This window comes from Rhinolophus sinicus, chromosome 13 (genome assembly GCF_057876585.1).
Source record: "Rhinolophus sinicus isolate RSI-liver-muscle chromosome 13, RSI-T2T, whole genome shotgun sequence".
Taxonomy (NCBI): domain Eukaryota; kingdom Metazoa; phylum Chordata; class Mammalia; order Chiroptera; family Rhinolophidae; genus Rhinolophus; species Rhinolophus sinicus.
In genome coordinates, this window is record NC_142513.1 from 37045602 (window position 1) to 37073176 (window position 27575).

General features: G+C 38.9%; 1 protein-coding gene across 8 annotated transcripts in view; it reads right to left on the minus strand.

The window, feature by feature from the left end:
- The window catches only part of KIF16B (kinesin family member 16B), a 294883-nt gene that overhangs the window by 139139 nt on the left and 128169 nt on the right, over window positions 1–27575 (minus strand). For all 8 annotated transcript variants that reach the window (XR_002136070.3, XR_016018232.1, XM_019714654.3 and 5 more), the window contains 3 exons: window positions 15822–15941; window positions 14836–14887; window positions 13091–13228 (listed from right to left, as the gene is read on the minus strand). Coding sequence is in view for 6 of the 8 variants with exons in the window: in XM_019714654.3 (XP_019570213.3) it covers window positions 13091–13228; window positions 14836–14887; window positions 15822–15941 (310 nt within the window). In the remaining 2 variants the exon portion in view is untranslated. The remainder of the gene's footprint in view (window positions 1–13090; window positions 13229–14835; window positions 14888–15821; window positions 15942–27575) is intronic.

Below are 27575 nucleotides of genomic sequence, written 5' to 3' on the forward strand. Positions count from 1 at the left end.
TGTGGGTTTCAGAAAGGCCATTCTTTCCACTATTTGAAGAATGAACCAAAGAGGACACGAATAGATGTAGATAAAAAAGGTAGGAGGCCACTATAATGGTCCAGGTCAAAGATGATGGTGGCTCAGAATTGGGGAGGAAGGGTAGAGAAGGAGAGAAATAAACAAGTCTGGAAGATATTTAGGAGATAAGATCAATAGTACTGAGTGATGGTCTAGATATACGAACAAGAGCGGTGAGGAAGATGTCTCCCCAGGTTTGGCCTGCAATAATTAGTTGGTTGGGGAGTGTTCACACAGACTAAGAACACTAGAAAAAGACTAAGATTGGGTTAGAGGGGAAATCATGAGTTTGATTTTAGACATAATTAATTTGAGTGTCTTTGGCAGGCAGAAACATGAGTCTGAAGCTCCAAAAGAAAAAAGCCTATCAAGCTGTCTATCTACCATCTTACCTACTACCTACTTACTCTCAAATATATATATATATAAATATTTAAGTATATAAAACACGCCCATACACCACACATATATGTGTACATATTTACCTAATACCTGTATATACATATATACATATATCTGCAGATATTAGGTATATATGCATACGTGTGTGTGTACATCTCTCTCTCTCTCTCTCTCTCTCTCTCTCTCTATATATATATATATATATATATATATATATTTGAGAGTCATCTCTAATGAATGAAGCCATGGGTGTGGGGAAGTCACCTGAAGAGAGAATGGAGAGGTAGAAGAGATTGGGCACCTTGGAAAACGCCATTGGGGGTGGTGGCATGGAGGTCGGAACTGGCCCTGGTGATCAGTGAAACTGTTATGATAGTGGTGAGAAGCCAAACTAGACGGGCTGAGGAGTGACTAAGAGCTAAAGATCTCCTGAGTCCAGACAACTCATTCAAGAAGTCTGTGTATGAAGAGAAAGACAGAATTGGTAGTAGCTGGAGGGTGGTGATAGATCCCATGGGTAGTTTGTTTTTGCTAAAAGGAGACTCATGGGTATATATTAAAAAGCAATACATGAGCTGAAGGAAAAAAAGAATAAATGACTGAGAATGACTGATGGTGTAAGGTTTCTGGGTGAGACCCGGAACCTGTGTGCTGCCCAGAACCCTTGGGGTGGCCAAAAACGAGTCACTGCTTAAACTCTCCAGAATTCAGTCTCCTCATCTAGTCACAAAACTGGATACTTTCTAAGGTTCTTTCCAGATCTTAAATTCCATTTAACTATGAACTACTCCTTGATCTGAGGTTAATGTAATTAATCACAGCAGATGAACTTTTTGTGATGCACTTAATCTTTAGCTTTTAGAGTATGTCTAAATCTTGAAATATATGATGGCTTATTTGCAATTACTTCAGGGCCTGTTAAATACTTAAAGATAGACAAATTCCAGATGGTCTTTAAAAGGGATGGAGGGGAAATGACATTGTAAAAGGGTAGACTAAAACACTCGTTAACAACAATAAAACCTTCATTTAAATCTCTGAATGAAACCACTGAAATTGGTTTCACATGACATTTTCTATTTTAATATTTCAGGTACACTGAAAAATGTTAAACATGTAACCATTTCTAGTGATTTTTAAGGAATATAATGATAACAATTAATATCACTATAATTACTTTTTTCAAATTTTATGTGAGATTTCCTAATTCTGCTAACTACACAAATAAAGCAACTCTTTTTTTTTTTCTACTAAATGTCATATGAATGTTTTTGAGGTGATGATGTATGAATTATTTCATTCTGGGTTACAATTAATAGAAGCATAAAAGACAACTATATCCTTAAAAGTGCTTAGTCCAATGTAATATGAGCTTAGAGGACAAAAAATAGTGGGCCCTTTGAAATTCTGCTTCAGGGCTTAATACTGTAGAATCCGACCATCCCCCATACACACAGACAGGTTATAACGCACTGCTAAAGTATGCTCAGGAAAATAGAGGTTTTCATTTTAGATACAACAATCAAAGGCAAAGCTCTGTCTAAGAACATATAATTCTCTGCAATGGTACTGAATGAGGGGTTGGGGTGAGGTAGGATGGATGGAGTTCTTATTTCATTTCCTGAATCAAGCAAAAACAAACTAGCTTGTGTGACAATTTCCCTTCTGATTTAAAATGTCTTTAAAATATTTATATTAAAACAGGTTACGATGATGGTACTATTTGGGGGACCTGATAAAGAGAAAGTCTAATTTCCACTAATATATGCCAGTACTTAAGAACATATTAAAGAATATGTCCTAGGGCCTTGAACTCTTGTGACAGTGACTTTTTTATTTATGATACCTGTATTATAGTATTTTTTCTCCAACTCAAAAAATGGCTTTGGGCAGCAATATGGTGAAGATTAAGATCCGCCATGGTGACTGTGGTGGGTGAAACAATTTCATGTGAATATTAATGAATTCAAACAGGCCACATGGCTTGGGGTTGAGGCTGGCTCGGATGATGATAGGCACTTGGCATCAAGGATAGCGGGTGTCAGTCTCACAGCATGCCATCAGATCATCAGTTAGTATTTCTGAAGGACAAGAAGGCACAGGACGCCTTACCAAAAAGCCACATAGGCTGTCCTTTCCTTTTCAACATTTATAATTCACATATGGAGTTACAATTTCCAGGTTTAGATAAATCATTTAAAACCCTTGTTTACTCCTGGTAAAGTAAAAATGGCAAACTTAGATTATTGGACTTAGGAGAAGAAAATAGATTTTCAATCTTTGTTACTAAGGTTTCCAAACAAGTAATCCATCAAGAATGATTTGCCCAATTGTGTGCACAGGCTGAATGTGGAGCTTTGTAAAATTTTCAAGATGCTCCAGTGTCACCGCCAAAGAAATTTTTAGAAGTGTGAGGTAGGGGGAGATGTGGGATGAGTGGGAGCTGAATTTTTTTCCTTCTTAAAGCCTCGGAGGAGATACAAAAAGAGTGTGTGGAACAGTTTTCTTCCTTCTGAAAGAAAATGTAGAAAGTATATGAAATAATTAGAGGGCGATACCAGACAGCAGACAATGAAATGATAAAATCTAAGGGACAGAATGGAAAGCATTACACTAACTGGTCAAGCTATTTGTAACTTTCTTTACTTCATATTTTTCACCAGTAACACTACTTATTCTGTTAGTAACAATCTCAATTATTTAGTTCTAGCCTCCCACACACTCCAAGCTGTCTATATCCCATTGTTCCTTCTAAAACAGTTCTTCCAAAACTGTGTCCCTTCTCCCTAAGCTCCAACAGTCTCGTACCGTCATCAACCCCGTTTTGTTACTGCGCATCTCCAAGCCTCCATTGGGGCTACACAAACACTATACTGTCCTTCGCCTCTGCAAGCACTTTCCACAGAAAATTCATGCCAACAGTCTGGGATTCATGAGCCCTACAAAGCAGCCGTGACTCAGCAGCCTTGGTCTCCCACTACTCCGGCTCCCACCTCAGCTGCTTTCTTTCTAGTACAGTAGTACCTCGGTTTTCGAACATCTCCATTGACGAACATTTCGGTTTACGAACGCCGTAAACCCAGAAGTACATGCTTCGGTTTTCAAACACACCTCGGAAGTCGATTATGTCATGCGGCCTCTACTGAGTGCAAGATCCTGAGGCCTAGCTATTGGCTGTTTTCAAACATTTCAGAACTCGTCTTCCAGAATGGATTACATTAGAAAACCGAGGTACCACTGTATTTCAACGTTTCTTCACTACACACTTTTGTCAAAGCATATCTAAGTCACTTTTGCAACATGTACCATTATGGCAAATACATTCACTCACTTTAAAATTTGGCTTTGGGTAAATTTCTTCTTGTTTAACAGTCTAAAACCACCCTATGGGAGGAATTTTGGTTCTGTATAAGATGGAATAAGCACATTCAAACCCGTCTCTCCCACTGAATGCCACTGACCATAGAGGCAGCAGTTTTCTGAGAGCCCTGAAAAATGAACAATAGCAGGTAGGTTGAAGAAGACCAGGATCTGAAGTACCACTCAACTGATGGTGAATTTACCATTTCTTTCCTCCAGTGTTCCCTGGCTTGGTCTAGGAGTAAATCCAAAAGTTGACATCAGTGCAAATGAGAGAAGTTCAGAGAGCCCTCCAGTTCATGTTTGAGGAGGAAGGAGAGGGTCCCCTGGCAGCAACAGCGGCAGAAGCAGGGGGCCCACAGATGTTTCAACCTATGAGGGAGGAGGAAATCTCCCTCTAGTCACAGGAGCTATGGTCCCCAGGAGGGTGGGGAACACCCCTGTTGTTTTTTCCGTTCTCTGTCCTCTCACTGCTTGGCCATGGACATGGGGACAAGTGCAAGAAGAACATGAAAAGTAGTATGAAGCTCCATACTTGTAGCTAGATGACAGAAAAAGAAAAACCCTTGGGAGATGGTATAGAGCGAAAAGTTCAGAAAGGCATCCTTGTAGAATTGTTTATGAATTCCTGGGCCATCCCCAACTGTGCATGCATGGATCTGATTTTTAACAGCACATGAAGACTATGAGAACTGAATTAAGATGTAAACCACTGCTCAGATCCCAAACTGGCCACTGGGTAGCACCCTGATGGGACAGACTAGAATAGTAGCGCAAATGCTTTGAAAACTGAACTGGCATTGGAACTCAAATCACAACCCACAGAGGCTGTGATTCTAACTTATGTCTGAATCCAACCAGGTCAACTGCCTGCTAAAAATAAAACCTAACAAACAAAAATTAACATTTCCCATAGAATTTAAACAAGACCCAGAATCTCATAACATGGTACCAAAATATCCAGGATGTGATCTAATATCACTCAGCATATGAAGCACTGGGAAAAATCTCCATTTATGTGAGGAAAAAAAAAATCAACAGATATTAATGCTGAGATCACAAAGATGCTGGAGTTATTTGATAAAGACTTTAAATTAGCTATTATAAAAGTGTTCAAACTTAAGGGAATATTCTTGAAAGGTAAAAAGGTTTCAACAAAGAAATAAAAGATGCAAAGAATAATCAAATATTACAACCAAAAATACATTAACCAAAATTGAAAAAAAAAAAAAGCCTACTGGATGAGCTTAACAGCAAAATGGAAATGACAGAGAAAGTGGGTCAGTAAACTTTGAGACAGATCAATTGAAATTATCTAATCTGAAAAGCAAAGAAAAAAGTTTACCAAAATCAAAAATAAGTAAACAGAACTTCAGAGACCTGTGGGACAATACTAAAAAAATTAACAGTCATGTAATTGGAGCCCCAAAACAAAAGGAGAAAGAATATAATGAAGAAAGAAAAAAAAAAAAAAACTAACCAAATAATGGCTGAAAGTTTCCTAAATCTGGAGAAAGATATAAACCTATAAATTCAAGAAACTTGGCAAACCCCAAAAAGGTAAATGCCAAGACACAGTGTAAAACCACCCTATGGGATGTGAAGTTGAAAATAAAATTTAAAAAGGAGCAGACAGAATATGGCAAATAGATGTGATGAACCAAACAAGAAACTGACAAATGGTTGTCTCATGCCCAAAGTCTGGGGCACCAAGGAACTGACTTCAGTGTGACTAGCTTTGGTCAGCTGCTCTCATATTAGAGCGGGCATCAGAATCACTTGCAAGTGTTGGAAAACAAAAAATAGATTGTTGGACCCCATCCTAGATTTTCAAATTCAGTAGGTCTAGGATGGGGCATTTCAAAAAGTTTCCAGGTAATGCTGATAGTCCTGGCTGGGGACACACTTTAAGAATCACTGGCTTTGGGGACACACTTTGATATTCAAAAGTATCTGCTGAATCATCCACACGCAACCCAGATTTGCAGGTCTCAAATTTGAAGAAGAAATCTACTGAGTGCTTATGGGCAAGTGCAGGTGAGTCAAATGGGCGAGAGGGTAGACACTGATATCTGCTGGCTTTTTGTAGTGTGTAAAAGGTCTCTTCTGTTCACTAGGTATCTTGGCTAAACTCCTAGAAGATCTATTTCCTTTTCTAGATCCACAAAAAATTATTTTTTAATTTGCTTCTGAACAACTCACAGGAGCCTGTCAGCAAATGAAAATTTTATCCAAGACTCCTGAGCTTCACTCCCCAGACAATCACCTGTTCCCTCTTTCTGAGTGCTTGAATAGACGCAAATATATTTTGACACTCAAGCATAACACATTCAAAGGCACCTAAGTGTAAATTCCCCAAATGCAGCTTCTGCAGCACTTTAAAAGGACAGTTGTATGTTCAATGTCTCTGACGAACCAGCAAGAAGACCAAAGGAGTTCACTGATATGAACAAAAAAGTAATTACATTTAACAAATTTCAGCTTTAAAATAACATTACTACAAAAAAGAAAAATATAATAGTCAAAATAAGAGATATTTCCTGGCAATTGGAGGACAGTTTTTAAATTATAACTCAATTGATTTTTATAGCATTTCATATTAAGTATATGAAAAAAAAGAAAGAAAAAAGAAAAACCTAAGCTAAGGTCTGAGAACAACTCAAGGCCTATGAACTAGACTCCAAGGTCAAATTCACACTTTTTTCTCTAGCAATTGCCTCCTCTTTCTATGGAATCACAGGAGTGAGGAAAACTAAGTGTCAGAGAGCATGCCAATTGAAGAGCATAGTTACATGCAACGCTACATATCCATGCACTGTTTCTGGAAGAACTCAAACAAAAGGAGAAAAGCTTCATACACAGGCTTAAGGCAACATGTGTTATATATGTGATCATATTTAACTCCCACGGTATTAGCAAATGCTTTTCATTTTAGTGACATTACCAGATGAAAGTATTCCTGCAATTTAAGGCAGGGGATGTACTGTTTATGCAATCTGAAAGAAGGAAGGCTGTTCACTGACACAGGTAAAAATTTCCCCGCAATGGTGACAATTTGCTAAATATAGATAAATCTCCTATTAGTTGATAGTCACAAGTGCCTTAAGTGATTTAGATAAAGAAGTGGTAATTACTACATGTGCTTTTTAATGTGACAGCCAAACTAACACATTTCCAAATGAACAGTAATTTACTAATGAAAAGAGACATTTGAATACCAAATATCAGCAATAAACTGAAAACTGATAGTAAAAAGATAGGGAGCTGCTGGTAGTGCAGGGTGAACAAGGAATCCAGTCAATGTGGAGTTAACATGGTTGGATCACTGTAACTTGGATAAACATTTATCTGTAATTTCTGTTCTTGACAGCTTTACTTAAATCGTTTCATGAATAAAAGCCAAGGAGTACGAATATACTGCTATGTTATCTTATTTCCCCATTGTTATATTTTAATGAAGTCTATATACTTTTTTCATTTTTTTTTTTTTGCTTTAGTCTTTGTTTTTCTTTAAAATCTAAAACATTATAGATACAGTTGAATCTTTTGTAACCCTGCCTAATCAGAAACTCCCCTTTTTCTCCAGAGGTTAACACTATACTGTAGTGTCAACAAAGGTTACTGTGGCCAATTCAATGCCAAGAGGAGTCCCCAGTTTCAGGTGTAGGGTAGGGAGAGGAACTATTCCATAAAAACCGCTCAATCATGAAACAACATAGCTGTGGAGCAACTCTATGAGGCGGCCCAGAGGAGGAGGCTCCAGTGTTACAACTCCAGTGTTATAGCGCTGGTGTCACAGCTCAGTTGGGAGAAACAGCTCAGCTCCAGGGAAACAGTCCTCAGTAAAAACTGAAAGTGGCCTTCACTAAGGCAGAGGTGAAGCTGGCTTATGTAGAGAAGAGTTCCTTACCCCAGTCCCTGATTGGTCCATTCTCATGGGAATGAGGATTCCTCACAATTTGACTGGAGCAGTTGATTGACCAAAGACACAAATGAGGATATAGCTTGTGCAGCCCCAATTGACCAGAGCAGGTCTTTAGCCCATTGTTTGATTCACCAGCCTAGAAGCTCCTTTATAAGACTCAACTCTGACAGCAGAAACACAATGCTGGAGGCTGGTAGCTCAGTGCAGCTTCTCCCTGAAGCGCAGAGAATATGAGAGGCCCTGTTTAGCAATGACTACTAGAGTGTGTTTACAAATTTGAACCCAATTTGCCACAAGGAGTCCTTTTTAACAGGCACATTCATTCTCGTAGTCAACAGAAGTAGTCATGTGTCAGTCTCATTCACATCTTTGTATTTTTACTACATATTTTTGTAACCACAAACAATAGTATATCATATATTTTGTGTTTTAAAAGTGTGTTCCAGTTCTCATTTTAATAAGGCTCAATAATCAAGCAAGGTTAAGTAGACAATTCCTACCCTAATTTCTGAAGGACAGTATATGCTTTCCCCTTGATGGAATCTTTCAGTCTTAAAGCATGCGCATTAAAAAAAAGAGTCCTAGCTTGCTTCTCTCATGTAATGCCTTGAAACACAAAGTCATCTTGCATTTCACTGCCCTAAGACTTACTAATGACATTTATACTCAGTGCACGGTATTTTAACACCTTGAAACATAGCATTTTTATGTCAATTTTATTAACAGTAATACTGAGAAAGCTGTTCTGTAGCAGAGCAGAATGCCAGAGGAACTCAAGCCCATCAGATCTGAAAATCATAGCACCGTGGTAATAAAACAATTAAGAGCATCCCTCAGGGAGAGAAAATTCTGATGGTTAACCTTGAATGTCAATTAGTACCACTACTTTCTTAGGACAAGTCCTATCTTCAACATGAAAATGAAAAATTTAGTTCCCACTCATCACTAACTTAAACAGGCATATTTTTTTAAATGGACTTTCAATTTAGGTAAAAATTTAAGACAAAACACCATTTAATAAAAATACTGCACAGGAGATGTATTTATTATTTATCTACCATACCTCAGTCCACAAAGAATTTGAGACATAATTATAGTTACATAAGTAGGGGGCAATAGAATGATACACAATTTCTTTGAACTAAATAAATAAATTAATCTTTTTTTTTCGGGGTGGATTACTCTAATATTAAATATTAACTTCTAGGCAATTCCCATATTAAACAGTATGTGCTCTAAAAGTTTCATTTTCAAAAGTATGTTGTTTGGAACTCAGGACTGATTTTCTCACAGAAACATCACTACACATAACTGCTTCCAGGCAATCCACAAAAGACCTAGCTAACCTATAATATAGTAGGAGCAGTGATCACTGCAATACACTGTAATCCACTCAGTCTTCTCAGCACTCAGTGGCCAGGATGTGGACAGTGAAAGCTCCAGAAGCTCCAGAGAAACAAGGCTGGAGCAGGGAGAGTACAGTCTCATGGCCGGAAAACAAAGCCAGGTGGATCCAGCAGCTAATGTTGAAGTTTGTGGGCTATTTGTTTTTTAAGCACTGCTTATACTAAAGAACGCCCCCACATTAATCCCAACCATACATGACTCCTTCTTTAATTTCCACAGACAAGCAATACTGCATTCTGGGTATCTGGAAGAACCACGCACAAGACTCAGAAGTCCTAGAGTCCAGTCACTAAATTCTTTGGGCTCCATTTTCCTTGTATGGTTTTAAATTGATATTCTTAAAAGCCCTTTGTGCTGGAAAAACCTGTAACACTATCATGAAAATAGATTATTATAGAATGAAGGATTTTTTTCTCCCCAGTTTTGGGCAGTGATGTTTTATTTGATAGAAATTTGGGCAGTGATGTTTTATTTGTCAGAAATGGCCGTATACCAGAAGCGATGTGTGACACGGAGCATTGTCATGATGGAGGATGATTTATGGCACACTTTAAAACACACCTTCTCTCAACCATACCTCACACCCAACTGACTGCACGAACAAGTTGAAATTTGCCACACACTGTTACTAAGGTTTGATATACCACTTCTTGTATTGAAGATCCCTGCCTTTCCATTGGATGGCACTTGGCAGCAGCATTCACTGTATTTCGTGATCACAATGGAAAGATTCCATGTCACACATCACTTCTGGCATGGCAATTTCTGTCAAATAAAACCATTACGGTGTGTTCTCATCCACCTTATTTACCGGATCTGGCACCGTACGACTTCTGGTTCTTCCCCAAAGTCAAAATGACCATGAAAGGTAAATGTTTTGAATCGATTCAGGACATCAAGGCAGCCACGTCAGTGCAACGAAAGGAACTCATGAAAGAGGAGTTCCAGAACTGCTTCAGAAAGTGGTAAGAATGATGGCATAAGTGTGTTTGAAGCAAGGGGGAGTATTCTGAGGAGAATTAATGGCAATGTGTCTTTTACTGTAATAAATTCTTTTTTATTTAAACATTCACCATATTTTGTGATCATACCTCATATATTAAAAACCTTCCAAGCTTTATTGTAAGAAATAGATGATAATTCAAGTAGAAGAAGACATATACAGAGTAAACAGAACTCCCAACATGGAACTATATTTTTCAAAATGAGAAAAAAAATCTAACTTCTCAAAGGATATTTTAGAACAAAATGATTCTAAATTTTCTTTGAAAAAATTAATAGGCATGAATAGCAAAAATCACTCACATGAGAAAAGAAAGCATATTATAACATAACAGGCATTAAAACAATGTGATACTGGTACAAAAGTAGAGAAATACAGAGTACTGGAACAAAGTGGGAAGCAAAGAAGTAGACAGATATGCTATATGTGTTTTCATTTTTGGTAAACAAAGTTTCTTCAAAAGGGACATGGGGGTAGTGTGGAGGAAGGTTATAATAAATGGTATACCAATGTCAGGGAAATTAAGTCAGATCTATACAGAGCAGTGCACCTCAGATGTGTTAAACAATTAAATATTTCAAAATGAAATAATTTTGATGGGTGGCTGAGTAGATGCTGTGGAGGTGGGAATATGGGTAACTGTCCCATCAATTGCTTTTTAGGATATCTTTGATAGACTCTAGGTACCTCCTATAAAAGCATGACTGTCCTGGTCCATGCTATATGTCCTTCATTTCTGAGATACTCCTTATAACTAACTCCCACTTATGATATGGCTAAGCCAATGACACATGCTTTTTGGTCCCCATCTTTCCAATTCTTATGTTATAACAGGTATGTAACCACACAAAAAAACTGTAAGTATAAGGACTATATATAATACACAAAAATGGGGATAAAATATAATACAACTTATTTCTTTCTTGCATAACTCAGTCCAAAATCCACTAGGCAGGACTAACCAAAGTAGGCATCAGCATGGGAATGGGAGACATGTGACACGTTTCTGCACTAAGAGAAGGGTGAGGGCGCCCAGCATGGAGTGTCGCAGCCTAAGCAGGAAGGGGAGGGTCCCTCAATGAGGAGGAAGCAGTAGTGACAAAATATTGGTTACATAGTGGGAGTAAGGTTTGCAACTGTCAGGAAAGGGAGCTACAAATATGAAAAAGGAGAAAACTAGAATGAACTCTATGGTATTGGGTTGGAATTACAGGTGTTGGTGTAAATTCCTGGTTAGCAATGTAGATAGTTAAATATATTTCAATATAGCAATATAAACAGAAACATAGTTGTAAAAGTCTCTCTCTCTCTCTCACACACACACACACATAGACACACAGACACACAGACACACACACACACACACACACAGTTAATTTCCTTAACACTACTGACTGACAGGACCTGGAGCAGCGACACTTCAGCAATGAGCTTACCGAGCTGCCCAGATCTTGGTTTCTAAATCTCATTCTCCACTAAAAGGAACCAGGCTCCCTGTAGAACTAACTGGCTGATTGCAGCAAAGTATAAGATGGGCCTGGAACATCTTGTATCAGAAAGTAAAAAGTATTCACAAACAACGGGGACAAGCCAAAAGGACAGAGAAGCCAGCATGAAGGAACTCCCATTGGCCAAGTCTGGGACGATTTGAGTATCAAAATAAATATTGATAAAAATAAACCAAGACCTCCCAAATAAAATAGCAAGCAATGTGACGCTGATGATTTAAACAAATAAATGAATAAATAAATGGCAAGAAGAAAAAAGTTTTCTTACAATAAAAAGCCAACTTTCTGTAAAACACGGTTTCTTAAAAAACACTGTTGTACAGTAAAAAGAAAATGAATGAAGAAAGAAGAAAATCACCATTCGGCAACCATCAGAACAAAAATTAAATCAGATAAAAAAGAAAAAGATCAATGGATTCTGAAACCAGAGTAATTTTAAAGTGAAGAAGCCTAGCAAGCTCCACCTTAATCAAATGATCACAGTGAACATCATTAGTAATGGCAATAGGAACCGTGTAATGGAACACAAGAAAAATACAGCATTTCTCCTATATGCTTGTCAAAAACACGTAATATTAGTGTAATCATGAGGAAGCATCAGAGAAGTCCTACATTTACATAGAGGAACATATCTGACCTGCAGTTTTCCAAATTGTCAAAATTATAAAAGTCAAGGAAAGACCAAGGAACATTTCCAGACAGAAAGGGACTAGAAAGACATGGTAACCAAATGCAACATAGGACGCTGACTAATCACTGGACCCATAACGGACACTGTTGGGACCAATATTGAAAACTGAACAGTGGTCTGAGAATCAGATGGTAGGAATGTATTAGTGTTAGTTTCCTAATTTGGATGGTTGTATTGTAGTTACATAGGAGAATGCCATTGTTTAAAGGAAATATGCACTGAAGTATTCAGAGGTGGTGGGGCATCATATTAGCAATTTATTTTCAAACGCTTCTGAAGTTAAAAAGTTCTTTGTACTATTCTTGCAACTTTGCTATTCTAATGAAATTATTTCAAAAGAAAAAAGATACCAGATCATGTATGTTATAATTGTAACTTTTCATTAAATAATACACATAAGGTAATTAAATTATTAAACAAAGCTTTGTGTTAAGATTTTGTATCGGAAGCAAACTTTTTTAACTTAAAAAAATCTGATAAAGTCGTATTTCCATTACAGCAATAACTTCTAAGATAACTACATACATGTTCCTGTTTAATTCAACAAGACAATGGGTATTATAAAGAAGTCCTTCAGCAAAACGAAAGAGAAAACAACATAATGAAGCAGCCTTTAATCTTTAAATACTTAATTGGTAACTAATTCTAAGATGCACATGTTCCCCCATTACCTAGCCAACTTGTTTTCTAGCAACAGAATATATAAACATTTCTGAAAACCAGAACCCAGATACCTTGATTTAGGTGTGTGGCCTCCATGATCTGAACACCATTCACAGAGCACTGAGACCCACTCAGGGGTATCAGAGTCACCGTCCCCCCGACATTTTCAAAGACACAGTGTTCACTCTCCAAGTCGAGGCCATGAAGAACTACATTGAAAAAAAAAAGGAAAAAGAAAAATTTTTCTCTGGTATCTAATGCAATGATTCCGAACCCTTATTTATTTTCCCATATTGAATACTTTTCCTTTTCTATATAAATATTGTGAAGTGAACATTTATGCTTGGTGAGGAAATTGAATTTCAGGAGTTTGTGGCATTAACTGATAGAAATGAGGGTATCCCTTAAAAGGGTTTGGATATCACCTGTATAAGGAAATAAGTTCTCGAATGTTCATTTATTTCATCTTCAGGGAAAAAATAGTTGAGTAATTTGTCTTAACTGAACACCACTGAGTCACTCTGATGCTGAATAGATTTCTTTTACCAGCCATCCAAAGGTCACAGTAAAATGGAGGGAACAAAAGCGCTCCATGGGTCAAGGACTTACTGTGACTTTACAGGCACTGTGTTCCAGGAGAAAAAAAAAGGGTGAACATAACATGGCATGGATCTTGGGAAGCCCAAGGAACTCTCTAGAAGCTGTACTGGGATGCACACTGCTATAGCCTGTGCCAATTCAGAGCATGTGGCTGCTAAGGTTTACCTAATCACATAGGACGACCTGAGTTATTTTGTTTAATGAAAAGCTAGACATAGATATAAACTCCTGCCAAACAAACCTACATGGTTTTAGGTACAGATCTTAGCCAGATTCTCACAAGTACAGATGAAGTAGCTCCCACTATTCTCCACAGAACTGCACTACTGAACTGCTCTGTTCACAGAAAACATGTGTTCTTACCACTCAGCATCATTTATAACAACCGCAAAGGTCAAACACATAATTTAAGGATTACAAGAAGAGGCCTGATGCTTAGTTCTACTCAAAAACAGTTGAACCTAAGAACTTCTGGGAATTGGTTTTCAGCTCTCCCATTTTCACAGGAAATAGTAAATATCTGTAGGAATATGCTAAGGTTGGCTTGATTAATAGCTTATACTTGGCAAGAAAGCAAATTAATCACGAGCAATTCTAAAGACAGCTGAGAAGATATAATTCTTCCCCTACCAATCCCCACCTTGCCACACACATATACAGACCACCGCCACTGCCACAAATTCCCTAAGTTATGCTTTTAAAACCTGGCAAGCCCTCACCCTGCTCAGGCTGAATCCCTGGTTATCTATTTGCCTCATGAAGACTTTCAAGAAACCTAGGAAGTAGTGCCTCCATAGGTGTGTATGCTGTATCTGTGTATCCTTTCCATCGTCATCTTTGTGCAGGTAAGTGTCTATGTCCTTCCTATGAAGGGGTCTTGTATCCTTTACCCATGTTTGTTGGCATATTTTCATCAACCATTGTCTCACTGTGACAAGAGCATAGTGATTTACACAACTGCTCCTGGAAGACATGATGGAGCATAGAATGCATGTAGGGTGGGGGGAAATAATTCATAGTTCCATTTTATTAGCTAAATTAATTGTTTTGTTATTCATTTGAGTTGAGTTAGATATTACAGAAATACATATATTGATCAATACTATATTTGAAAAATTGTTTTTTATAATTAATTCATGTTCATCATCCAAAAGAAAGTTTTTCATTAAATGATTTTTTAAATCATTGGGAAGGGGAAATTGATAAAGATTCTCACCTATATCTTGTTCTGTTGAAGCATCTTCTCTACCAACATATGTCTGACCTTCCTGGAAAGAAAAGTCAAGTAAAATTTATTAGTAAGAGTATGAGGAATGGTCTGTGTCTCCATTTGTCATTTAAGTCCAAGAAACCTAATGACTGATGGGCTGAGCAAGGTCCCAGGGAAGGCCACAGCAATGTCCCATGTCCCAGGGAAGGCCATGGCAATGTACCAGGGAAGACCACTGCCTCAGTGCAATTAGAGTTCACTGAGACTCTGAAACAGTACCCAATGTTGCCTAGAAAATGAGAGCAGAACTCCTGGGGCTTACGGCTCAACAATGAGTAGGTTCCTATCTTGGCATGCATCAATGACTTTCCCAGGACAGTAATCTCACTTATCTTCCTGATCCTTTCTGGTGAGATTTTCCTCCAGTGGCGAGAAGTTTCTTTGTGTCTAAAGATAGTTTATGGGAGCCCACAAAGCACAGCACAATACGATTCTCATTTTAATCCATGGATGAGAAAGAGGACACTAAAGTCAAGGTTACAGAAGCAACACTGAGGCTGATGGGCAGATTCTGCTCTCTTGACATGAATAGCCTGTTCAGGACCAGGTCCAATAATGCGAGAGACACAACTTTATAATTAACACAACCGACCAGGAAACTACATACAACCAATCCCAGCTCCAACTGCATGTGACTTTTCTTCCTCAGTGCGTCTGCTTTTTTGGTCGTTACCTCCCTCTTATCAATTCTACAAATTAGAAGGCAAAGTAAATGAATCTTCATTTACTTTAGAACTCCATAAAAATGTGAACTTCTAATACCACAGAATCCCAATGAACTGCTGAAAATCTCCAGAGGGTTCAAAGATTTGTTGCATATTCTTTAATGCAATAGCTGTGTCCATGGACACAGAGTATTATAACAAACCTTGCTAGTGTCTAAAGGGAAAACTGAAAACAAAATTAGAATGTTCCACTTAAGCAGTTTTTACCTTCAAGTGATATAAGATGATTCCAGTACTCAGAAGGTCATCATCAATGCCAATCAAATGGGGCAGTTCAGAATCCAAAACAACTCCAATCCCTTCTTTCCTAAGGGCTAGAGTTTGTTCCTGAAATTAGGAGGAAAAGAAACAGAAAAGATTACCTTAAGGAAAGAGAACTTTTTGCTAGGTATTCTTTAGAGTGTTAGAAAATGTTATTTCGCATCCAAAAAAAAAAAAAAAAATCCAAGAAAAATGAACCTTAAACTTCATGTTGAAATCCTGGCATATGGTAGGCAAAGTGAACTTGAAACATATAAAAGCTCAATATAAAATGAATTAAACTTATTGCCTGATACATATAACCTCTTTGAACCATGTTCAAACTTTGCCTTCCTTAGGAAAGGTTCTATAACCACCCAAATACAAAATAATCTTTCTCTTCTAAAATCTTTATTTCACTTAGTATCTAGATGTCTCTTGATTTGTTGGCTCTTCTCTCCAGTTACTACAGTCAAACTGTGCACGTCCCTAAGAGCAATGATGTCCTGTGCATTAGCTACCCCCGCACCACAGCTGCCTGACCTTCTGTCTCCTGCATCATCTTCTCCTCTTACTTATCATTCCCCTCCACACACAAATCTGCTACAGATCTCCCACCACCACCAGCACCACTGCCCTTGGCTCTGGATCTCCCTCCAGCTCCCACCAATTTCTCTCTGCCACTTTAGAGAAAATAACTTCCAAAGAGTTCCCTACTCTTGTGGTTCTCCAATTCCTCCCGTCCTGCTCTCTTTTGAGTCCACTCTATGGAGTCTTTCATCCTTGGAAGTCTAGTAAGTACAGTCACTCCGTTGATGATTTCCTGCCTCTTGACTTTACCCGCAACCTATATGCTGATGACTCTCAAATCTAAATTCCCAGGCAGACCTCTCCGTTAACTCCATACCCGTGTGTGTGTGTGTGTGTGTGTGTGTGTGTGTGTGTGTGTGTGTGTGCATGTTATATATGCCTGCCTGCCTCAGTATATCTGTAGGGATGCCAAACAGGCAGCTGAAACTTAATACACTGAAAAACCAATCCTTGATTCCTCCTGCCTCCCAAACCTGCACGCTATCCCTTCTCAGTAAATGCCAACCTTCCTTACTCGTATAGTTACTCAGACCAAAAACCATGGCTCTACTTTGCTCCTTACTTTCTCTAAACCCTACACATTTAGTGTTGACTCTGCATTCAAAATATGCCCCCACCTGATAGCATCAAGCTACCTGTACCACATTCTTCCCTTGCCCCCCCCATCACCTCAATGATCCAGGCTACCACTACTCAAGCCCCAACTATGGCACATGCTCTGCTCAACAGCCAGAGGGATGCCAGGACAGGCCATGCCTCTGATCAGATCCTTTATGTGGCCTTCCATACTCTGAAATAAGAGCCCAAGTCTTTGTAAGGTTCTACAAAGCACTGCACAATTGCATCCCTTGCTAACCTCTTGCTCTCATCTCCTGCCACTCTCCGCTTTGCTCATTCCTCTCTAGGAATCCACGGCTCTGCTGTCCTCAGACTTGCCAGTCTGCCTCTACCTCGGGGTTTAGACATTGCTTTTCCTTCTGCTTTTGTGGTTGCTGTTTCTTCTGATATTGTCTATTCCTTCAATTCTCTTAAAGCAGGGTTACTTGCCCTTGGTTGACACTACTGACCTTTTAAACCAAATGATTCTTTATTATGGGAGGAATATCTTGTGTATTGTAGGATGTTTACCAGTATCCCTGAACTCTACCCACTAGATAACAGTAACACACTACATCTCCCCTGAGGTTGTTAAGAACCAGGTGTCTCTAGACACTGTCAAATGAGCCTTGGGGGACAAGATCAGTCCCAGTTGAGAAGAACTGCCCTATATACATATATAACTTGGTTCTCACTGCCTCAGGTCTCTGCTCAAAAGCTACTTTCCTCATCACCCGATACAAGATAGTAATCACCAACCTCCCTTATCCTGATTTCTTCCTCTCCTTAGCAATTATCACTATATGATATGTTATATATACAAGTATATTAGTTGTCCCGACTAGAATGTAACCAAGTGACTAATTACATGTCTGACACATAGTAGCTCCTCAATTAATATTTACCAAATGAATGAATGAGTGGGTAGATACATGTGAATTCAGAGAAATACAGGAATGAGGGTTAATGGCAGCCCTTTAGGGAAGACACTGGTAGGCCTATGTCTTAATATCAGGTCCAAGACAAAAGACCTCTAAAATCAGGCTTCTAGGCAAGTCCAAGGGAAAGCAGACAAATTCCAGAGCACTGAAGGTGAGAATTCCAGCCTTGAAATTGAGCTGTGCTAAGTTCACAGTGAGTCATCCCAAGAGCATGACATTGTGCTCTGTGATTTCAGGTGCGATGGGAGCAACAGGAGAGCAATTCCAAGCTACAAACCTGGGCTCCTGGGGAGAGACACTCCCAGTGAATGTCTTCTCCACCCCCCACCCCCCAACAATCAGACAGCTCTGGAACTCCAATGCCCAGTACTATCTAAAACATAACAGGTATTCCCTAGATTCCTGGAATGGAAAAAGTATTTGTGTCATTTAAATATTAAAACAGTGTACAAATTCTGCCATTCTCTAGGTGAAAGATTCAGAACCTCACAACCTTGCAGACAAGGGAACTCCTCTAAGTTTCTGGGGAAGAGTGGGGGAAGCAGAGCAGTCCCTCAGGCCTTCATCTCTGCAGATATGTGTGTGAGTCTCAAACATGCACATGCAGAGCTGGAGTCATGCAGAGGGCAATGGAATGAAGTGGCAGAAAAGATGGCTAATAAATAAATAAATAAATAAATAAATAAATAAATACCACAACTTGAAAGAAAGAAATTTAATTTAACAACCATTAAATAGATACATAGAGAAAATGACCAATGCGTAACAGATTCATGAAAAGGAAATGAAGCTCATCAGTTACTCCTCTTATCAGCCTGGTTCTCATCCCAGGGCTCAGAACCTCAGGCTTTGAGGTCAGAGACTTGAGTCATTTGATGTGTTACACCAAGGCCCTTGCAAAGCTTAGCTGAAATGAGCTCTCTAAACAAACCAACCCCTGCTACTACCTCTGGGATATTGGTAGAATTTGTGCTTCTCCTTCTGCCCACAGAATTCAAGTAGAAGTTAAAAGTATTTAACTTTTTTAAAGATATAAATCACAATGGAGAAGTTAATCATACAGCCCCATTGCATAAAACAATGCCCTCACTTGTTGCCTGACAGCTGCCAAACCGTTTGTTCCCCGTGCTCTTCCCAGGATTTCACGAGGCAGTGCTTCAGCACAAGGCAGTGCTTCAGCAAACTGAGGCTCGATGGAAAGATATCGATAAAACTCCCTTGAGGAGATGTTTCAGCAAACTGAGACCCGAAGAAATAATATCCCCGCTGCCCCTTAATGGATCCCCTAGAGTTATGTGTGTGCGTGAAGGCCCAGTACGTGTTGGAGCACAATGGGGACTTTCGGAAAGACAGCCAACAAGCACATAATTCACAGATCTTAAGATTACTTCCTCGTTTGTTAACCAATAAAAGCTTTGTGTTGCCCTGATTCGGGGCTCAGTCCTTGAGGCTTGAGTCCCTTGGCCCCACTTGCACTCTGTTCTTGGCTACTGTCTTTCTTAACCCTGTGCCCTTCTCGCTTCCCACAGCTCTTGTCGTGCAGGATGCGACACTCACTGGAAGGTCTGGTAGCTCAGAACTGTGACAGTGCTGCACATAAGGCAGGTAACCTCCTGGCAATGAATTGTTCCAGGCTTCCAGGTCCATGTGACAAGTACAGTAACTGGTCTCATAACTCCAGACACATATGTATTTTCTTTCTGCATAAAAGTGGACAATAACCCCACCAAAAGGCAGTATTTTAAACTCTAATAGTTCCCACTCAAACTAGAGAAATTGTTTTGGAATACATCCCAGTTTGGTTTAATTTTCTTTTTCTTTTTTAGACAATGAAAAATAGTTTGTTTCTTTTTCCTTCCTTGAAATAAGTCTCAGAGACTTCGAAAATCATTTGAAATTCATAACTTTGGAGCCATTAGGTCAAAAGCATTATTTGTCTCTACCTATCTCCTCCCACTCTTCCACACACACATCAGCATGCACTCACACACACTTCAATACATAGAATGGGTGAAACCGGAATTAAGACAAAGTTTTCCAGGATTGGGAGTGGGGGCAGATGAATTTATGATTAATGTTGCCCTAAAGCTCTATGACATTCGAGCTGCATTCACTACATGATATTATAAAAGTGTCACCTCATAAAACTAAAAATGATGGTTTAAATCATTGCTCAAGTGAGAAAGTGATTTCAGACAAAAATATCTATCACCTATAAAATATTTATTGAGTGGCATCTACTGTTATACATAATTTATGAAACACCTCCTTGATAAGATGGAATATTTAAATAGTAGGCTATCCCTCCAACTCCAGGTACACTGGGTCCCAAAGAAAGTGATAAAATATGTCTAACCACACATATATTGTATTGAAACAAATCTTTTGGCAACCAATATTTGCATTAAAAGGAAACTATGGACTGACTAAAAGTGTCAAAACATAGAATCAGCGTATTTTAAACATTATATTCATTACATTTGCAAATAATATGTTCAATATGTTTTTCTTCAACCTGCGAATTTAAAACATATGTCCAGTGCTGGGACAACTGCAGCATCACTTCTGGCAGATGCCAGGTGGGAAGAAAGGCCACACATGGGTTTGGCTCACTGGGAGCATCCTGTGTACCCACTATACTCGTTTTATGAGATTGAGCAGGAATTCAATCTCTTAATCACAGCTACATCCTTCCCATCTATCTCTGTGTCTGACAAAATTCAACAACTTTCCTGAATAAATTAGTGAAAACCAATACAAAAATTTATCAACAACAAAAATCTATATTTCTGTCTTGAGAAGTCTACCTGAGAGTTAGATCTTGCTTGGGAAATATTAAGAAAACTTTGGCAATGTGTCTGTGCTACCTAAAGTAAAAGCTCTGTAAGATTAGAAATTGTGTTTGGCCGTGGAAGGGAATGGGTTCTTGCCATCTGCAGTGGCATGGATGGACCTGGAGGATGTTATGCTGAGTGGAGTAACTCAGACAGAGAAAGACAGATGCAATGTGATTTTGCTTATCTGTGGAATCTAAAGAACAAAATACACAAAACAGAAACAAACTCATAGATACAGAGAACATTTTGATGGTTGCCAGCTAGGAAGGGAGTTGGGAAACGTGTGAAAAAAGGGAAGGGATTAAGAAGTACAAATTTGTTGTTACACAATAGTCATAGGGATGTAGGGTATAGCATAAGGAATATAGTTACTATTGTAATAACTATATATGGTGTCAGATGGGTACTAGATCTATCGGGGTGACAGATGGGAGGGGATTTGGGGCAGGATGAAAAAGGGATTAAAAAGTACAAATTGGTAGTTACAAAATAGTCATGAGGATGTAAAGTAAAGCATAGGGAATACAGTCCATGATATGGTAATAACTATGTATAGTGCTAGGTGGGTATTACTTCTATTAGACTAGTCAGGGTGATCACTTTTTAGTTATATAAATGTCTAACAACTATACTGTACACTTGAAATTAACATAAAATAACACTGAATGTCAACATAAACAAATAAATAAAGTGAAAAAAAGAGTAGAAATTGTGTTTCCTCATATTAGTATATTAGGTAACTACAGCTGCACAGGTACACAGTAGTTACTCAATAAATGCTATTATTTGGCACTGAAGGGAGTAAATGATTTTAAGTGGACACACACACACACACACACACACACAAATACACACACCAAAGGTGCCAACAAACTGTATACAAGTGGACACTTTGGTCAACGTTGCTCAGCAGTAGTTCCCCGTAATCAGAAGTATGTGGACACTGACGGTAACCACTTTGGAGCACCTCTTGTAATTGCAGAAGTCAAACGTGACTTGTATTCATCTTTTGTTAATGGAATATATTATTACAATTTTAATAGCTTTTTCTTTTCTTAAAATGGGTATACATTTTTTCGGCACCCTCTGTGTGTGTGTGTGTGTGTGTGTGTGTGTGTGATAACCAAGAATTAAATGTCAGAATCTTTGGACAACTATGTGTTTCACTAACTGGAGGAATTTTGTAGAGATCCCTCACAGTATAAAGTGTATTTAATTTCTGCAAACTTGACCACAACACTTAGCAAAACGGGAGGAAGAGAGCCACAGTCAAGGCTTAGCGCACAAACCCAGTGTGGGTGTGAGGAGGGAGGGAGGAAATCAGACAGGCAGGAAGACTTTTCCAAAAAGTAAAATTACCCTTAGCAAAGCTGCTTTCTATTTTTATTATTTTTTTAATGCATGTGATTTTATTTTAATTTAGCATTAGGAAAAGTATTTGTTGAATTTCAACCAAATGTTTCTTCACTACAAGAGATATTTCCTAAAATATCCTTCTAAGTTAAGACATTATGAAACATATTTAGAGGTTGACAGCACTGCATATACATATTTTTCATACAAGTTTTGGTTATAAGAACCATTACTCAAGTTTGTACATGTTTGAAAATATCTGCCTCCTGCCCTTCTACCTGAATGACATTGGAGCCGCATCAATTTGGGCCACATGCTGAGTCATACTAACTGTCCCTCAAAACAACTAAAGATGTGGCTTCACTGTCTTCAGAAATTGAATGCTGCTCTAAGGAAATACGAAGCTAATTTGACTTTCAGTCCATGGAAGGTAATTTGGTTTTCTGTCTGGATCTTTGAAAATTTTTTCCTTTATACTTGAAATACAACAGGTTAATTAGGATAGACTGCAGTATTAAACATTCTGTACTCTAAATTTTCCTGGAACACAATACATTCTAATCTGCAGACTCAATTCTTTTATTTGTTTTCCATTTCATGAAAATTGTCTTGTTTTTATATTACATTTTCTGTTTCACTTGATGACTGTCTACTTTGGGGACACCAATTATCCTTATATTACATTGTCTTTGTCTTCTTTATCTTTCAGCTTCTGATTGCTTTACTGTCTTCATCATTTCACTTGTGTCCACTGAGATTATCAAGCTTTTTAGTAATTTGATCTCAATGGCATCTATTGTTTTCCTTGATAGTTCTAACATTATTTATTAGTCCTGCAAAGCATGTTGTTCAAGACCTCAAAGTCTACCTTTAGGTTTGCAACCTCTCTTTTTTCATCTCAGTCTGCTTTTTATTATCATCTTATTTACTGAATTTCTGTTTCTCATTAACTTGATCTATAGAATAAAACAATTGTAAGGAATTCCCTTTATGCCTTGAGGTATGTTGTCATCTAAATCTGGATCTTTTTGTCTTTTGCATGCTTTATTCCTTTTCTTGTATTCTGTTTATCTGTCTGTCCATCTGGCTATTTAGCTATCCATCCACCACTACAGCTATGTTTATATAATTGCCCTACTTTTTCCTTCATCTTGCGTATGCTTAGGTTGCCTGTCTATAAATTCCATATGCTCTAACACAGGATGGGCATCTCCTTGACTCTTGTCATATGTAGGGTCTTTCTAGTTTAAAGACTGAGCAGCCTGTGTTCTATCCATTCTCTCTCCAGATGGGATGACAGAGGGCCAAGAAATCTCATCTGAAGCACTGTAAAGACTTTGAGTTCCTGGGTTCTGCCCTTGTTTAACAAAGGTGGTTAAATAGCCTCTACTGAGCTCCTTACTTCTGCTTGAGAAGAAATCTCATTCCTATGGGGAGGGTTGCTCTCAGGTTTCTCATTGTTTCACCAGGCCTTCACTTAAACAGAGAGTCAGCATCACCCCAGTTACCACCATCAGCCATTTCTATGATTCCTCAATAAGAAAAGGAAAATCAATTTGTTTCTCCCTGATTTGAGGGTACTGAGGAGGGTTTATAGAATCTTCTCTCATTGAGCTTCTGAGGTACACGCTTAAGAACACCACCTCCCTTACAACCGTCCCTATTCCTCAACGGCCAGCTCATGACTTTTTCATCCGCTTCCTATTAGTGATTTTTTACAGTGGTTCTGCTGCCAACAACATGTTTGTCTTGCTTTTTATTATCAACTATTCATTTCTTTGAAATCTGTGATGTCATCTCCAATTGCCTCTTTAACATCAAAGTCAAGAATAGGATTTCAGCAAGCTACAAATGGGAAGGAAGAAAACAAGGGGTACTTCTTTGGGTTTGGGGGATTCCTTAAATAAAGATACGGAAGTGGAAAACATTGGCATATACATAAGGAACCACTGGGCATCCAGTTTAACTGATAAACCTGGGGAAAATGGTCTGAAAAGTCAGACAAACATTATTTGATTCAGAAACTGGGAAGCCACTCAGAATTTTGAAAACAGGAATTGGTTGATACTTCATAAGATGAATCTGGCAAGGATGTGCAGGATAAATAGAAACAGCGGACAAAGGGAGGCAGAATTAGAAGGGAAGGGAGAGCGTGAGAGACACTATAGAGGGAGATGGCCTCTAAGTGACAATTAATTTAGACTGATTGACCTTAAGTAAAGACATTCTTCTCAACTGTTTTACATATTCTTCTTAATAAGAAATAAGGAAACCAGAGAGCTTGCAAGAGTTGCAAAAATATGATAAATATCCGGAAGATTTTTATTGCTAGGTAAAAAAAAAAAAAACCCTGACATTTCCTAGTTGTACTTTCCAGACAGCTCAGCAAGTGGGTATTGCTGACTTATTAAAACTCACTCACCAATTTGACTAGCAAGTGTCGACAAGTAATTTACATGTTTCTTTTACAATATACAAATGATAAACAATCATTTTCATCACAAACCAATTAGCTCTGAAATCCTGAAAGTATACCACAAACTCGCATTCACCCAGAAGTGAAGCACGTTTATTTTGCACATAGAAAGACACTTGACTGTCCAACAGAGAAAGGAAATAGTTGCCCAGATTACCTGGCAGTCAATGAAGCTGCACCTGTGAACTGCCCTGACTACCATCCTGTCTTCCTCCACCCTTTGTCCATGCAACCTGAGCAAACTATGATGAAAAGATACAAGAATCTCCTTCACATCCCTTCAGGAAATAACTGCTACTTTTGCTATGTTCCCAAAGAGAACGATGAAGTAAGAGAAACAGTACTTGCTGGTTAGCAGCATGTTCTGTCCCTGCAGAGCTGATAGGTAACATGTAATCCCTCATGTGGGAGCGCTACTAATTACACTCTTTCAATCAGAATCAGGTTTAAAAACACAGACATAAAGAAGGGAAAGAACAGTCTGTGGAAGTTAAGGACTGGAAATCTACCTAAACTGAAAAGAGCTGGCAGATACCACAGACCTAGGGAGGCAAGAGAGGACCAGTCATCAAAATGAAGCCCCAGCAAGAAAGAGGTTCAGGTAGGAAGACAGAATTAGCCATCAGGTTGGAAAACAAAAACAAAAACAGAATCAAGTGAGTTAACCTAGAAGCCACCATCAAACCGTCTCTTTGCCTCAAACCCCATAGCTACACCATCAGTGGGTCCATCAGCTCTACGCGCAGAACAGTCGGAATCATCCACAACTTTCTGTCTCCACTGTTACTGACCTGGGTCTGGCTATCACCATCTTCTGCCTGGAGTCTCTAACATGCCCCAGTTGGTCTCTCTGCTTCCTCTCTTAGTACCCTACAACCTATTCTCCGCATGACAGCCAGAGCCATTGTTTCAAAACTTGAAGAGGTCGTGCATAAAACCCTGCAATGCTTTCCCATGCATTTAGATTGAAATGGCCCCACATCTCACTTAATCCGGCCCTTACCTGCATCTCCAACCTTACGCCCCTCCACTTCCCCCTTGGCTCACAACGTTCTAGCCACAGTGGCTTCCTCATGCCGAGTACATGCTGTTCTCCCTGCCTAGGAAATTCTCCCCCTAAATATCTGTGGCTTGCCCCTTGTCCATCAGCTCTTATACATGCTGCCTGCTCTCTAAAGATCAAAGATACCAGTGAGTAATATGGACAAGGTCCTTGCTCAGGTAAAGCTTATGTGCCCCACCCCTATTCTCCTACTCCCAAGCATGTTCTGTTACTCCACGGGGCTTACTGCCTTCACAGCACACAAGACTATCAAAATCATACATCAGTTTATTGCCTGTTGCTTCTCCAGAAAGCAAGCAGAGGGTCCAGGACAACAAGTCAAGCCCAGGGAAAGAGAGATCAGGAGGGAATCATCGAGAGCCAAAGTAATGAGCAGTGTCATGACCTCTGACCTGAGGGTTGAGACTGTCTCTTACCACTACTGTTTTTACACCCCTTGCTAGGCAAAAACAGCTCTTGAACCACAAATGAACACCTGAAATTACCAGGATAAGTCAAGCTTATAAAGGAAATCTTGTTTAAATATGAAGGTTTGATTCTAAAAGACTATCATCATAAATAATTTAACAAGTATCCAAAACATCTGTACTTAGCATCATGACGTTGATATCAGATTGTAACCTATTATATGATAAAAACCAGAGTAGGAATGCAAAAGCCTTTGCATTTTTCAATGCCTGTCAAACATTCCACATTAAAGTACCTGTGGTCAAAAGAAACACATTTAGACAGATGGTGAACAGTCCCAGACTCACCAGGGCAGAAACAGGAAGAGAAGAACCTGGCTACCGCCTACTCCGTGGTATTAATAAACCTAAATTTCCTCGCATATTGGCAGTAGGCTCATAAACAGTAAATAGAATTAATATTGTCATTTTAATGAACAGAAACTCTTGGGGCAGTTCAATTTCTACTACACTTCCCACTGCAGAAACATCCTTCTTTTTTTAAATGCCACACAGTTAACTGTTGGCAGGCAGCTCAGAGAAGATGCTGTATAGATCTTTCTGATGAAACAGTCCTCTCTGCAGGCTGAGCAAATCACCCAGATGTCTGTATTTAAATTATGCAAAATGCATATACCAATTAAAGAAATTACGTGTGAAAATATGCAAGAGCAAATTTCCTCACATTAATATTTAACTAGACTTTTTAAGTAGAGCAGATTCTTGTGATCACAAGTACTTTAGTATATTTGACCTAAATGGAAGCCCCAAATACTCAGAGTTCACCAGAAGGTTCTACAAGGGCATTTCTATACAGTACGAACTGTAACACTAGGTAAGAAAGCTAAGTGAAAGGATCACTTTAAGTGGCACTTTGTAACCCAGAAAGCTTCGCTCTGACATTGGCTTTAAACTTTGGTCTGTAAAGCTGGCTTACTCTTGTTTCTTAGCCATAGAAATGTCACGCTTATTTCTATGTCCCAGGCTTTACTCAAGTGGTCACATATGCTTGGGACAGCCTTCCGGTTCCTCCCTCTACCTGAATCTTACCCACGCGTTCCCTTCCCCTGGGAAGCACTCCAAGCCTACTTGGATCCATGGTGCACCCTCCCTTTGCAGTGACCACCGTTACCCGGCCTACTCACTTGCATCTCAGTCATTAATGGACTGATGTCTTTACATTCATGCATTGCTTCTTTCTCCTGCTAGACCAGTGGATCACCCAAGCAGTTTTTAAAAATAACATGTCTGAACCCTGCACTAGTCCTTTAAATGGGCATTCAGGGGCAGGGCCTGGGCATTGGTAGATTTTTAAGCTACCAGGTTTTTCACATCCAGGGTTGTGCCGTAATTTTCTGTATTCTCCAAATGACCAACATCTCTGTTTTGTTCGGTGCATCTGGAGAGTGCTCAAAGG